Source organism: Oncorhynchus kisutch, linkage group LG6 (assembly GCF_002021735.2).
Source record: "Oncorhynchus kisutch isolate 150728-3 linkage group LG6, Okis_V2, whole genome shotgun sequence".
Lineage (NCBI taxonomy): Eukaryota > Metazoa > Chordata > Actinopteri > Salmoniformes > Salmonidae > Oncorhynchus > Oncorhynchus kisutch.
The window spans coordinates 69,391,994-69,406,042 of NC_034179.2; the positions used below are offsets into that span (position 1 = coordinate 69,391,994).

General features: G+C 42.4%; 1 protein-coding gene across 1 annotated transcript; it reads right to left on the reverse strand.

Annotated features, from left to right (window-relative positions):
- Nucleotides 1-80: 80 nt before the first annotated feature.
- LOC109893300 (tRNA N(3)-methylcytidine methyltransferase METTL2) lies at nt 81-13,927 on the reverse strand. Its single transcript, XM_020486473.2, has 9 exons — nt 13,742-13,927; nt 13,127-13,215; nt 2,276-2,550; nt 2,004-2,053; nt 1,750-1,810; nt 1,528-1,667; nt 1,309-1,415; nt 1,070-1,135; nt 81-721 (listed from the first exon to the last, which is right to left on the reverse strand). The coding sequence occupies exons 1-9, from the start codon at nt 13,894-13,896 to the stop codon at nt 558-560; spliced, it is 1,107 nt and encodes a 368-aa protein (XP_020342062.1). The 5' UTR covers nt 13,897-13,927; the 3' UTR covers nt 81-557.
- Between the last annotated feature and the right edge of the window lie 122 nt (nt 13,928-14,049).

Consider the following 14,049-nt stretch of genomic DNA (forward strand, 5'->3'; position numbering starts at 1 on the left):
GTTTCAGGGAGACAGAAATGCAATCATATTTTGATATGTGAAGTGAAGGCAATTATCAGAAAGGAATCATGTCACAATGATGGGTTTACACAAGGTTTTTTAATCATTTTGAAGTGGTGAATGTAAAAAAAAAAAAGTTTACTCCTACAGCGCAATTTATCTAAAATAATGGATTATGGCAAACAGTCTGTTGAATGTAATGTAAACATTAGAATATTGGGTTTCCAGACATTTGTTCAGGTTTCATTAGCTCATCAGCCTTCTCTATATTCCGTTTCTGAGTCATGTCCACCTCTCAGTCAGAGATTCATTATCAAAAAGCACCTGGGGGAAACCAGAGCTGTGAAGACAAATGGCTGAGGGAACCCAATAGAAAAACATGTCTAATGCTTTGCACACACATCACCCCTCAATCCATCTCCATCGTGTCCCTCATCACAATGGTCTCATGGAGGTATCCCAATTCTATCCCTCCCTCCCAGGGGCTGCAGTCCCACATCTACCTCAGACACTAGTTCAATGATAAGCCACACAGTGTTCTCTCTGCTGTTCCTGGCTCACTCCTGTGTCTCTGGTGGTTGAGTATGAGGCTTGCGGTACTTGCATTGGATCCAGACACGGTACATGGTCAGCTGCTTGCCTCTGTTCACCTGCAGCCGCCGGTCCACCATGTTCTGGACCTTCTCCAGACCCGCTTCACTGAAGTAGTCATGTAGCTCATCTGGAGAGAGATGTCATGGAGATATAATACACACAAAAAAAACAGAAAGTGTCTAGTGTCTGAGGTAGATGTGGGACTGCAGCCCCTGGGAGGGAGGGATAGAATTGGGATACCTCCATGAGACCATTGTGATGATGGACACCATGGAGATGAATTGAGGGGTGTGTGCAAAGCATTAGACATGTTTTGCTATTGGGTTCCCTCAGCCATTCGTCTGCACAGCTCTAGGTTCCCCCAGGTGCTTTAGATAAATAAAAGGTTAAATAAGAAATACATTTTTTTAAACTGACTTGCAAATTACCACTTTTAAAAAGCAGTACATACTAGCCTTTTGATTTGATTCATTACCTTGTGTGAAGAAATAGACTCGTGTTCCATCACCCCGGACATAAAAGTTGTCTGACAAACACCTTCCTGAAAAAGGAACACATTCAACAGATTTTCCCCAAAACATGTACATATTGCTAATCACAATTTATAAGCATATTGCTACACCCGCAATAACATCTGCTAAATATGTGTATGTGACCAATACAATTTGATTTGATCCCACACAGTCCCACGCATGAGTGCCTATGGTAACTAACCTTTCTTGAAGCGTAGCTGTGCCATGTCATAGCGCCCATAGTCCCTGAGCAGCAGCACTCCTCCAGGCTTCAGCAGCCGAGCCAGTCTGCTGATGGAGGCTTGCATCCTGACAGAGAAAAAGACATGGGAATTTGATGGCACTTAATTTTCCCTATCACACACATGCAGTCACACATACACGCACCCACACTTGATTGTTGCCACAATACACGGCTTACTTGTCAGGATGCAGGGCTGAGAGCACGAAGATGAGCACTATAACACCCATGCTGGCATCTGGGACAGGATAAATAGCTCCCTCATCACCCAGGTCATGAACAAAGGCATAGCAGCGCCCGGGGTCATACTCTGAATTAGCCTGATAGTGAAAGGGACAAGATGAATAAATCTATTTATCAGCCAACTAATGACATCATCTATCAAGCATTTCTCCTTCTCACCTTGACCAGCTCTACAGCGGTGCTGGAGAAATCACAGCAGTAGACAAAGAGCCCAGGGTCACTGTCACACACAAAGAAGACAGGGTCACGCAACATGGAAGTGCGAACAGGGTTGCATCTAATACATATTGAGATCTGAATAGCAGATATACAGCATGTGCATACGAAGAGGGTAGTAGCTACTAGTCAAACTGATCAGGCTGCATACTGCATAATGGGACTGATCAATACACGTGGTCCCAACCACCACTCACTTGTTGGTCTTCAGAATGGGAAATACGGTGTTGCCAACACCACAGCCAACCTATTGAATCAAAAAAGGGCCTAGGTTAGCCTACAATATGCCTGAGGGCTACATGTACTTAGCTGGTCCCATATCTGTTTGTGCTCTTGCCAGCCCTATTGCTCATTCTTACGACAAACATGTTTGACATTACAATGAGTGACAATGAGTTGGCATAACACAAACAGACTGGCACTCAAGCTAACATATACTGCAGTCATACTATGATTCAATATTCCTCACCTCCAGTATGCGATACATGGCACTGGATCCAGGGAAGTCACCATCTACAGGGTCCAGAGGGGCGACTTCACCGGTTTGGCCCGGACTCTGTTCAAGACCATGTGGTTCACTGTCCTCAGCTCTATGGTCCCCAATACAGGAGTCCTGGTTGAGACGACACTGTGGGGCCAGCTCAGGGAACTCTGTGAAGAGCCAGTGGCGGTCTTTGAAGAAGCGATTCTCATGGATGGTGTAGAATTCATTCCAGTACTCGTTCGCCCTGCAGTCAAAGTCCTCTGTTGAAATGAGTGGAAGAGATGCAAATTGACTGCCACATATACTATATCTTGTTCTGGTACTTACACTACATGACCAAAAGTATGTGGACACCTGCTCGGCAAACATCTCATTCCAAAATCATGAGCATTAACATGGAGTTGGTCCCCCCCTTTGCTGCTATAACAACAACCACTCTTCTGGGAAGGCTGTCCACTAGATGTTGGAACATTGCTGCGGGGACTTGCTTCCAATCAGCCACAAGAGCATTAGTGAGGTCGGGCACTGATGTTGGGCGATTAGGCCTGGCTCGCAGTCAGCATTCCAATTCATCCTACAGGTGATAGATAGGGTTGAGGTCAGAGCCCTGTGCAGGCTAGTCAAGGTCTTCCACACCGATTCTGACAAACCATTTCTGTATGGACCTCACTTTGTGCACAGGGGCATTGTCATGCTGAAACAGGAAAGGGCCTTCCCCAAACTGTTGCAACAAAGTTGGAAGCACAGAATCGTCTGGAATGTAATTGTATGCTGTAGCGTTAAGATTTTCATTCAACAGAATTAAGGGGCCTAGCCTGAACCATGAGAAACAGCCCCAGACCAATATTCCTCCTCCACCAAACTTTACAGTTGGCACTATGCTTTCAGGCAGGTGGCATTTTCCTGGCATCTGCCAAACCCTGAGAAGTCCTTCGGACTGCCACAGCAACTTGCCCAAGCCTCCCCCATTTCTCCGTCACGCAAATCCAGATAGCTGATATTCTGAAAGAGATGAAAAATCTGGACCCCTATAAATCAGCTGGGCTAGACAATCTGGAACTCTGTTTCTAAAATTATCCGCGCAATTGTTGCAACCCCTATCACTAGCCTGTTAAACATCTCTTTCATATCGTCTGAGATCCCCAAAGATTGGAAAGCTGCCGCGGTCATCCCCATCTTCAAAGGAGGAGACACTCTAGACCCAAACTGTTACAGACCTACAGTGGGGAGAACAAGTATTTGATACACTGCTGATTTTGCAGGTTGTCCTACCTACAAAGCATGTAGAGGTCTGTAATTTTTATCATAGGTACACTTCAACTGTGAGAGACGGAATCCTAAAGAAAAATCCAGAAAATCACACTGTATGATTTTTAAGTAATTCATTTGCATTTTATTGCATGACATACAGTGGGGCAAAAAAATATTTAGTCAGCCACCAATTGTGTAAGTTCTCCCACTTAAAAAGATGAGAGAGGGCTGTAATTTTCATCATAGGTACACTTCAACTATGACAGACAAAATGAGAAAAATCATTCCAGAAAATCACATTGTAGGATTTTTTATGAATTTATTTGCAAATGATGGTGGAAAATAAGTATTTGGTCAATAACAAAAGTTTATCTCAATACTTTGTTATTTACCCTTTGTTGGCAATGACAGAGGTCAAACGTTTTCTGTAAGTCTTCACAAGGTTTTCACACACTGTTGCTGGTATTTTGGCCCATTCCTCCATGCAGATCTCCTCTAGAGCAGTGATGTTTTGGGGCTGTTGCTGGGCAACACAGACTTTCAACTCCCTCCAAAGATTTTCTATGGGGTTGAGATCTGGAGACTGGCTAGGCCACTCCAGGAGCCTTGAAAAGCTTCTTACGAAGCCACGACTTCGTTGCCCGGGCGGTGTGTTTGGGATCATTGTCATGCTGAAAGACCCAGCCACGTTTCATCTTCAATGCCCTTGCTGATGGAAGGAGGTTTTCACTCAAAATCTCAACATACATGGCCCCATTCATTCTTTCCTTTACATGGATCAGTCGTCCTGGTCCCTTTGCAGAAAAACAGCCCCAAAGCATGATGTTTCCACCCCCATGCTTCACAGTAGGTATGGTGTTCTTTGGATGCAACTCAGCATTCTTTGTCCTCCAAACACGACGAGTTGAGTTTTTACCAAAAAGTTATATTTTGGTTTCATCTGACCATATGATATTCTCCCAATCTTCTTCTGGATCATCCAAATGCTCTCTAGCAAACTTCAGACGGGCCTGGACATGTACTGGCTTAAGCAGGGGGACACGTCTGGCACTGCAGGATTTGAGTCCCTGGCGGCGTAGTGTGTTACTGATGGTAGGCTTTGTTACTTTGGTCCCAGCTCTCTGCAGGTCATTCACTAGGTCCCCCCGTGTGGTTCTGGGATTTTTGCTCGCCGTTCTTGTGATAATTTTGACCCCACGGGGTGAGATCTTGCATGGGGCCCCAGATCGAGGGAGATTATCAGTGGTCTTGTATGTCTTCCATTTCCTAATAATTGCTCCCACAGTTGATTTCTTCAAACCAAGCTGCTTACCCATTGCAGATTCAGGCTTCCCAGCCTGGTGCAGGTCTACAATGTTGTTTCTGGTGTCCTTTGACAGCTCTTTGGTCTTGCCCATAGTGGAGTTTGGAGTGTGACTGTTTGAGGTTGTGGACAGGTGTCTTTTATACTGATAACAAGTTAATACAGGTAACGAGTGGAGGACAGATGAGCCTCTTAAAGAAGAAGTTACAGGTCTGTGAGAGCCAGAAATCTTGCTTGTCTGTAGGTGACCAAATACTTATTTTCCACCATAATTTGCAAATACATTCATTAAAAATCCTACAATGTGATATTCTGGATTTCTTTCTCTCATTTTGTCTGTCATAGTTGAAGTGTACCTATGATGAAAATTACAGGACTCTCTCATCTTTTTAAGTGGGAGAACTTGCACAATTGGTGGCTGACTAAATACTTTTTTGCCCCACTGTAAGTATTTGATACATCAGAAAAGCAGAAATTAATATTTGGTACAGAAACCTTTGTTTGCAATTACAGAGATCATATGTTTCCTGTAGTTCTTGACGAGGTTTGCACACACTGCAGCAGGGATTTTGGCCCACTCCTCCATACAGACCTTCTCCAGATCCTTCAGGTTTCGGGGCTGTCTCTTGGCAATACGGACTTTCAGCTCCCTCCAAAGATTTTCTATTGGGTTCAGGTCTGGAGACTGGCTAGGCCACTCCAGGACCTTGAGATGCTTCTTACGGAGCCATTCCTTAGTTGCCCTGGCTGTGTGTTTCGGGTCGTTGTCATGCTGGAAGACCCAGCCACGACCCATCATCAATGCTCTTACTGAGGGAAGGAGGTTGGCCAAGATCTCGTGATACATGGCCCCATCCATCCTCCCCTCAATACGGTGCAGTCGTCCTGTCCCCTTTGCAGAAAAGCATCCCCAAAGAATGATGTTTCCTCCTCCATGCTTCACGGTTGGGATGGTGTTCTTGGGGTTGTACTCATCCTTCTTCTTCCTCCAAACACGGCGAGTGGAGTTTAGACCAAAAAGCTCTATTTTTGTCTCATCAGACCACATGACCTTCTCCCATTCCTCCTCTGGATCATCCAGATGATCATTGGCAAACTTCAGACGGGCCTGGACATGCGCTGGCTTGAGCAGGGGGACCTTGCGTGCGCTGCAGGATTTTAATCCATGACGGTCCATACCGTCCATACCATTTAATCCATACTAATGGTTTTCTTTGAGACTGTGGTCCCAGCTCTCTTCAGGTCATTGACCAGGTCCTGCCGTGTAGTTCTGGGCTGATCCCTCACCTTCCTCATGAGCATTGATGAGCCACGTGGTGAGATCTTGCATGGAGCCCCAGACCGAGGGTGGTTGACCGTCATCTTGAACTTCTTCCATTTTCTAATAATTGCGCCAACAGTTGTTGCCTTCTCACCAAGCTGCTTGCCTATTGTCCTGTAGTCCATCCCAGCCCTGTGTAGGTCTACAATTTAGCCCTGATGTCCTTACACAGCTCTCTGGTCTTGGCCATTGTGGAGAAGTTGGAGTCTGTTTGATTTGATTTGGATCTCTTTTAGTCCCCATTTGGACTAATCTTCCAAGAGTCCTTAAACATTAAAATACAATTTACAATACAAACACACGTTCACATATAACACACTATTACAAACATACATAATACTAGCATAATGACCCAATAAATACTCAATCTAAAAGAAATATTGATTCTTCATCTACTATAATCCTACAACATTTCTATATACTATATTTAAATTGTTTTAAAATAATGTTTATATTTATATATTGAAAGGTTTCTAGTTTGCTCAGTTAATTAATTAAATTTCTGTATTGCTCTAAATCTAAATGTTATTTTTCCTATTTCTCTTTTCTGTCTGGATAACGCATAGACGGTGGACAATCTATTCCTAGTATTTACGGAATGTCTGTCTCTTACCAACTGAATACCGTTGTGAATAGAACCTGGCCGTTTTAAATGATGTATATTATGAAATAAAATATGCATGTTCCTTTCAATTATCTTATCGATTGATGACCAACCAAGAACATTGTGCATGACTGCAACAGAAGAACCATATCTCCACCTTAAAACAATCCTTTCTGCTTTGTTCTGTGCATTCTGCAGCCTCCTAACTTCAATTGATGATGCATTTCTCCAGAACACCGAACAGTAGTTCACCTGACTCTCAATTAATGCTTGTGTTATTTGCTGAAGAATTTTCCCTGGTAAATATTTAGCTATCCTTCTGATTATGCATGCTGTTTTAATATATTTTTTTTTAACATAGATTAGTTATTTGAGAAGACCATGATAAGCAGTTGTCTAGCTGCACTCCCAATAGTTTGGTTTCTGCCACTTCTTCAATTTGTACTCCTCCCATACTTAATTGTATCCCATGCTGTTTTGGCCTTTTCCTAGTTGAACAGACCAACATAACTTTGGTTTTCTTGGTGTTTAAAACAAGTTTGTTTTGGCAAACCCACTTCCTGATATTCTCCAAATCTCCTTGTAAAGCCTGCTGTACCTGTTGAACCGATTGTCTTGCTGCATAAATTGTAGTATCATCTGCAAATATAGTAGATTGAGTTTCAACCAAGGCATAGGGAAGGTCGTTGGTATATATTAAATAAAGAAGTGGCCCAAGGCAGCTGCCCTGCGGTATTCCACAGTTTAACACATTAGGGTAAGAAAATGAACCATTGATATAGGTGGATTGTTTCCTGTCAGTTAGATATGACTGTACCCAATTCAATGCTACCTCCTTAAAACCATAATGCGTGAATTCTGTCAAATTATTTAATGATCAGCTAAATCAAATGCTGCACTGAAATCTAAAAATAGTACACCTACAAATGTGCCATTATCCATAGCATTGAGCCACTGATCAGTCATGTCAACCAATGCAGTGGTAGTGGAATGGTTTTTGCGATAAGCATGCTGATTGGCTGTAATCAGATCATTATTTTCCATGTACTCCCACATTTGTCTACTCACAATACCCTCCAATATCTTACTGAGTGTAGGGAGTAGACTAATTGGTCGACTATTAGCAGGAGTAATGGGTTCTTTGCTGTCTTTCGGAATAGGATACAGTTTCGCATGCTTCCATACATTTGCAAACATCCCCTTCTCCAGTGACCAATTAAATATGTATCTCAGTGGAACTGCAATCTGGGGAGCAGCACAGCGAAGCAAAAAATTGTCCATAAGACCATAACCTGTAGATTTACCATCAGGTAATGACTTCAATAGGTTTAACACCTCCTCCACTGACACCGTTTGTAGACTAAAAGAGCAGATCTTATTGCTCATAATATGATCATCAATCCATTGGACAACAGCTTGTTTGGAAGAATGTATGTCTACATTGTTGCTCAGTAATTTAATTTTCTGTGTAAAAAAATCTGCAAAATGATTGGCAATATCAACTGGTTTTGTTATCATTCTCCCGTCAACCTCCACACTAGATGGGCATGATGAGATAGATGTACCAAGTAAGCCCTTAACTGTGTTCCATACCTTTTTAGAGTCATTTTTACAATCCATAAAAGCATTGTTGTAAAATAACTATTTTTTCCTTCTATTCAATTTAACTGCATAATTACGTAATGTTCTATAATTCTGTTCATCAATTTCAAATTTTGACTTGGCTGCTAAGACTTTTGCCAAAGTTCTTTGAGAAAAAGCCTCACCCAGTTCATCATTAATCCATGGAGATGGACGGGCACCAACTGTACTCTTTCTTATAGGGGCATGATGGTCCATTACCTCCAAGAGCAAATCAATAAAACATTCTCTAGCGTGATTTAAATCATCCTCTAGATAAATCAGCTCCCAGGGTACAGCAGTCAAATCATTTAGAAATAACTCATGATTAAATGTTTAAAAATGTATTTTGACCACAATCCTAGGGGGTTTCTTTGGAACCTTGGTGTTCATGGTTAATGGTCACAATATTATGGTTTGTCCAGCCCACTGGCATTGATCTGTCTTTTAAGCATTGCAATGGTATATTACAGAAAATCAGATCAATGCACGTGTCTGAACGATGACCCAACTTAATTGAAGATCTAGTAGTATCATTAACCATTTGTTTCAAACCACAGTTCTTAGCATATCTCATCAATGTTGTTCTATTCTAATTATTGTGATCCTTCCAATTTATATTAAAATCACCCAAGATTAATACATCTCTGTTGCTATCTGTGGCCTGGTCAAACCCAGTACATAAGTCATCCAGATAGACCTCCTAGCTCTACGGTGTCCTATACACACATCCTACCAATATGGGTGCCTGGTGAGGCAGATGTACTTGAGCCCATTGTGCCTCTATTTGACCTACATTAAGGTCATCCCTCCTCTTAAAAGGTATATGATTCTGAATATACAGTGCAACACCCCCACCATTCCTATTCCTGTCCCTACTCAGTAGACTATATCCTTGAATGTTCATTTGCCCATCATTTACAGATGCATCTAAATGCATTTCGTTCAAAGCCAAAATATGAATATTATTTATGTTGACCCAGTTAAAAACCTCAGGTATTTTGTTAGGAAGGCTACATACATTATCCTGAGCTATATGCAACCCTTTCCTTGTCGAGTGGAGATCAATATAGCATGTATTTCTTATAGTTGAAGTTGTCATGATACACTACAACACACAAACTCAGTTTTAAACATTACATTAAAATAGCCAGGGAGTTACTCCAGAGTCCTGATACAATTGCCCGTTGATATAAAGTTTATCCATCACCATGGAGACTCGTTGATTCAGGCAACGCTTTTCCTTCATGATGGGATATAGTTTTTTTCTCCTTTCATTGATCTCGGTGGGGAAGTGATCATTCATTCCAAAATCAGTGTTTCTGAGTTCTCTCCCCATGTTCTTCGTCATTTCCTTTTGGTTAAATTTATCAAAACATTCAATAATAGCCCGTGGCCTATTTCCAGAGGCCTTACCTATTCTATGGACTCTGGAGAAAGGTGGCATTATGCACAACATCAGTGGGCAGTTTCAGTTGAGTTGACATAAAGTCTCGGACTGTGTCCTCACAGCCTCTGCTGTTGTCATTCTCCAGTATCCCTGAGAATATTAGATTGTTCCGCATTGATCGACACTGTACATCAAGCAATGTTTCTTTAAGTTGTCTGGACCTCTGACAGTCTCTATGGGTGTACCACAGGGTTCAATTCTCCGGCCGACTCTCTTTTCTGTATACATCAATGATGTTGCTCTTGCTGCTGGTGATACTCTGATCCACCTCTATGCAGACGACACCATTCTGTATACTTCTGGCCCCTCCTTGGTTCAATGCCATACAACTCTCCTTCCGTGGCCTCCAACTGCTCTTAAACGCAAGTAAAACTAAATGCATGCTTTTCAATCGATCGCTGCCCGCACCTGCTCGCCCGTCCAGCATCACTACTCTGGACGGCTCTGACTTAGAATACGTGGACAACTACAAATACCTGGGTGTCTGGTTAGACTGTAAACTCTCCTTCCAGACTCACATTAAGCATCTCCAATCCAAAATTAAATCTAGAATCTGCTTCCTATTTTGCAACAAAGCATCCTTCACTCATGCTGCCAAACATACCCTCGACTATCCTACCGATCCTTGACTTCGGCGTTGTCATTTACAAAATAGCCTCCAACACTCTACTCAGCAAATTGAATGCAGTCTATCACACTGCCATCCGTTTTGTCACCGAAGCCCCATATACTACCCACCACTGCGACCTGTATGCTCTCGTTGGCTGGCCCTTACTTCGTATTCGACGCCAAACCAACTGGCTCCAGGTCATCTATAAGTCTTTGCTAGGTAAAGCCCCGCCTTATCTCAGCTCACTGGTCACCATAGCAGCACCCACCAGTAGCACAGGTACAGTGGGGCAAAAAAGTATTTAGTCAGCCACCAATTGTCCCACGTAAAAAGATGAGGCCTGTCATTTTCATCATAGGTACACTTCAACTATGACAGACAAAATGAGAGAAGAAAAATCCAGAAAATCAAATTGTAGGATTTTTAATGAATTTATTTGCAAATTATGGTGGAAAATAAGTATTTGGTCACCTACAAACAAGCAAGATTTCTGTCTCTCACAGACCTGTAACTTCTTCTTTAAGAGGCTCCTCTGTCCTCCACTCGTTACCTGTATTAATGGCACCTGTTTGAATTTGTTATCAGTATAAAAGACACCTGTCCACAACCATAAACAGTCACACTTCAAACTCCACTATGGCCAAGACCAAAGAGCTGTCAAAGGACACCAGAAACAAAATTGTAGACCTGCACCAGGCTGGGAAGACTGAATCTGCAATAGGTAAGCAGCTTGGTTTGAAGAAATCAACTGTGGGAGCAATTATTAGGAAATGGAAGACATACAAGACCACTGATAATCTCCCTCGATCTGGGGCTCCACGCAAGATCTCACCCTGTGGGGTCAAAATGATCACAAATCCCAGAACCACACGGGGGGACCTAGTGAATGACCTGCAGAGAGCTGGGACCAAAGTAACAAAGCCTACCATCAGTAACACACTACGCCGCCAGGGACTCAAGTCCTGCTGTGCCAGACGTGTTCCCCTGCTTAAGCCAGTACATGTCCAGGCCCGTCTGAAGTTTGCTAGAGAGCATTTGGATGATCCAGAAGAAGATTGGGAGAATATCATATGGTCAGATTAAACCACAATAGAACTTTTTGGTAAAAACTCAACTCGTCGTGTTTGGAGGACAAAGAATGCTGAGTTGCATCCAAAGAACACCATACCTACTGTGAAGCATGGGGGTGGAAACATCATGTTTTGGGGCTGTTTTTCTGCAAAGGGACCAGGACGACTGATCCGTGTAAAGGAAAGAATGAATGGGGCCATGTATCGTGAGATTTTGAGTGAAAACCTCCTTCCATCAGCAAGGGCATTGAAGATGAAACGTGGCTGGGTCTTTCAGCATGACAATGATCCCAAACACACCACCCGGGCAACGAAGGAGTGGCTTCGTAAGAAGCATTTCAAGGTCCTGGTGTGGCCTAGCCAATCTCCAGATCTCAACCCCATAGAAAATCTTTGGAGGGAGTTGAAAGTCTGTGTTGCCCAGCAACAGCCCCAAAACATCACTGCTCTAGAGGAGATCTGCATGGAGGAATGGGCCAAAATACCAGCAACAGTGTGTGAAAACCTTGTGAAGACTTACAGAAAACGTTTGACCTCTGTCATTGCCAACAAAGGGTATATAACAAAGTATTGAGATAAACTTTTGTTATTGACCAAATACTTATTTTTCACCATAATTTGCAAATAAATTCATAAAAATCCTACAATGTGATTTTCTGGATTTTTTTTCTTTCATTTTGTCTGCATTAGTTGAAGTGTACCTATGATGAAAATTACAGGCCTCTCTCATCTTTTTAAGTGGGAGAACTTGCACAATTGGTGGCTGACTAAATACTTTTTTGCCCCACTGTATATTCCAGCAGGTATATTTCACTGGTCACCCCCAAAGCCAATTCCTACTTTGGCCACCTTTCCTTCCAGTTCCTGCTGCCAATGACTGGAACGAAATGCAAAAATCACTGAAGCTGGAGACTCATATCTCCCTCACTAACTTTAAGCATCAGCTGTCAGAGCAGCTTACAGATAATTGCACCTGTACATATTCCATCTGTAAATAGCCCATCCAACTACCTCATCCCCATATTATATATCACGAAATTGGGGAGATTTTTTTTTTATAATCATAAGGGTACGCTTTTAGTGATAGCATATTTCAAGGCTTTCTTTGGTGTATTTTAATGATGTTACTAATATTGCAGGAGGTGCAGAAGAGGTGGATTTGGCACATGCGCACTTGCTCAAAAACAATATTTAGATTATTTCCAGAAAAGGCATTGGCCATGTTCAAGAGGATTAAAAGTGCAATGTATCATGGGTAAATTGTGACTAACTGACTGATCTTCAAATAATAATGAGTCGTTACTTGTGATGCAAGGTGATTTGTGGATCAGTCAGTCGGGACATTATATAGAGATCTCTGATAGCAGTAATGAGGTAGATTTTTTCAGTTGCTTGTAACTTTTTATTTAGACCTTTTTTGGAAGTACATACTGTCTGGGACGGCAGCAATTATGAAAGTTGCTCAGTGAAACTCCTTTCCTTGGTAAGTACCAAATTCATTTTGACATTATTAAGCTTGAAATGCTGGTGAATGGCAAGTTAAATGGGTGCTTCTGGGCTTAAAGGAGGACGTCTCCTGTAAGCCCAGATTCTGGTTCAGAACCAACCTTGCTTCTCTTGAGGGAGGGGCTGACTGTTTTCTTGGACCTTCTTCTTGGCAGCTGCCTCTTGCTCCTCTGTCCACTCCACATTGTCCCTGAAAGTGAATGGGACACCAACACCACTAGAAACCAAGAGGAAGACATGCTACCCAGGCCTCGTTCTGTTATGTTCTGTCCATATGTTAGCCCAATAATAGACTAATGGAGCCTAAAATTACACTTTATAGTACAAGGACCTTACATGTCCTGTTGAAAAGCAAATTGACACACAGGTGATCGAAGACGCAGATGGCTAATAAACAGTTTTCCGTAAACAAGCGCTGTAACATGGAAATATGGCCTTGTGGGAACCCTAACCCTATATACAAAGGTGTGTATCAATTTAACCTTTTTTATGATTTCTCCCTGAGATCAAAGATAATGTTTTTATGCTTCCAAAGGTACCGCAAGCGATGCATGTTAATGTTCAGACCAAGCCTTAGGGCTCTTAACAAAACACCTATGTACAGAAGACACCTTCATCCAATGACTCTTGTGTAATGTAATGGAACTGAGAATCATGATCAAGGACTATCCATGTGTGTGTACTACCACAAGTAATATGCATGCTAAAATACGAACCATGCGTTATGTTGAAAAACATGACGTGGGTCTGTCAGGAAACGGGTTCCAAACTGAGGTCTTTTCAGTTCTCCAGATGTGGATTCTGGTAATATTTGTCCCGTTTCAGTGATGTTTTGCTCCACTATCCCTCCCAGAGTAACGGGCGCTGCCATGTTGAATTGACGCACCGGAAGGAATGTCCAGAGAAGATGAAACAAAGACTACATTGTCAACGAGATATCCCACTACAGTCAGTAAATCAGCGTTGCCTGTGAGTACTCGTTTACACCAGTTGAGCGCGCCATAGCCCTACATTTGGCATTATG

Bases quoted from the DNA above. Each gene is read 5' to 3' on its own strand.
- LOC109893300 (XM_020486473.2), bottom strand. From the start codon at position 13,896: ATGGCAGCGCCCGTTACTCTGGGAGGGATAGTGGAGCAAAACATCACT. The intron at 1,416-1,527 runs GTAAGCCGTGTA...TTTCTCTGTCAG, and splicing joins TCAGCCCTGCATCCTGACAA to GATGCAAGCCTCCATCAGCA. The intron at 722-1,069 runs GTAATGAATCAA...ATCTCTCTCCAG, and splicing joins AGTCTATTTCTTCACACAAG to ATGAGCTACATGACTACTTC.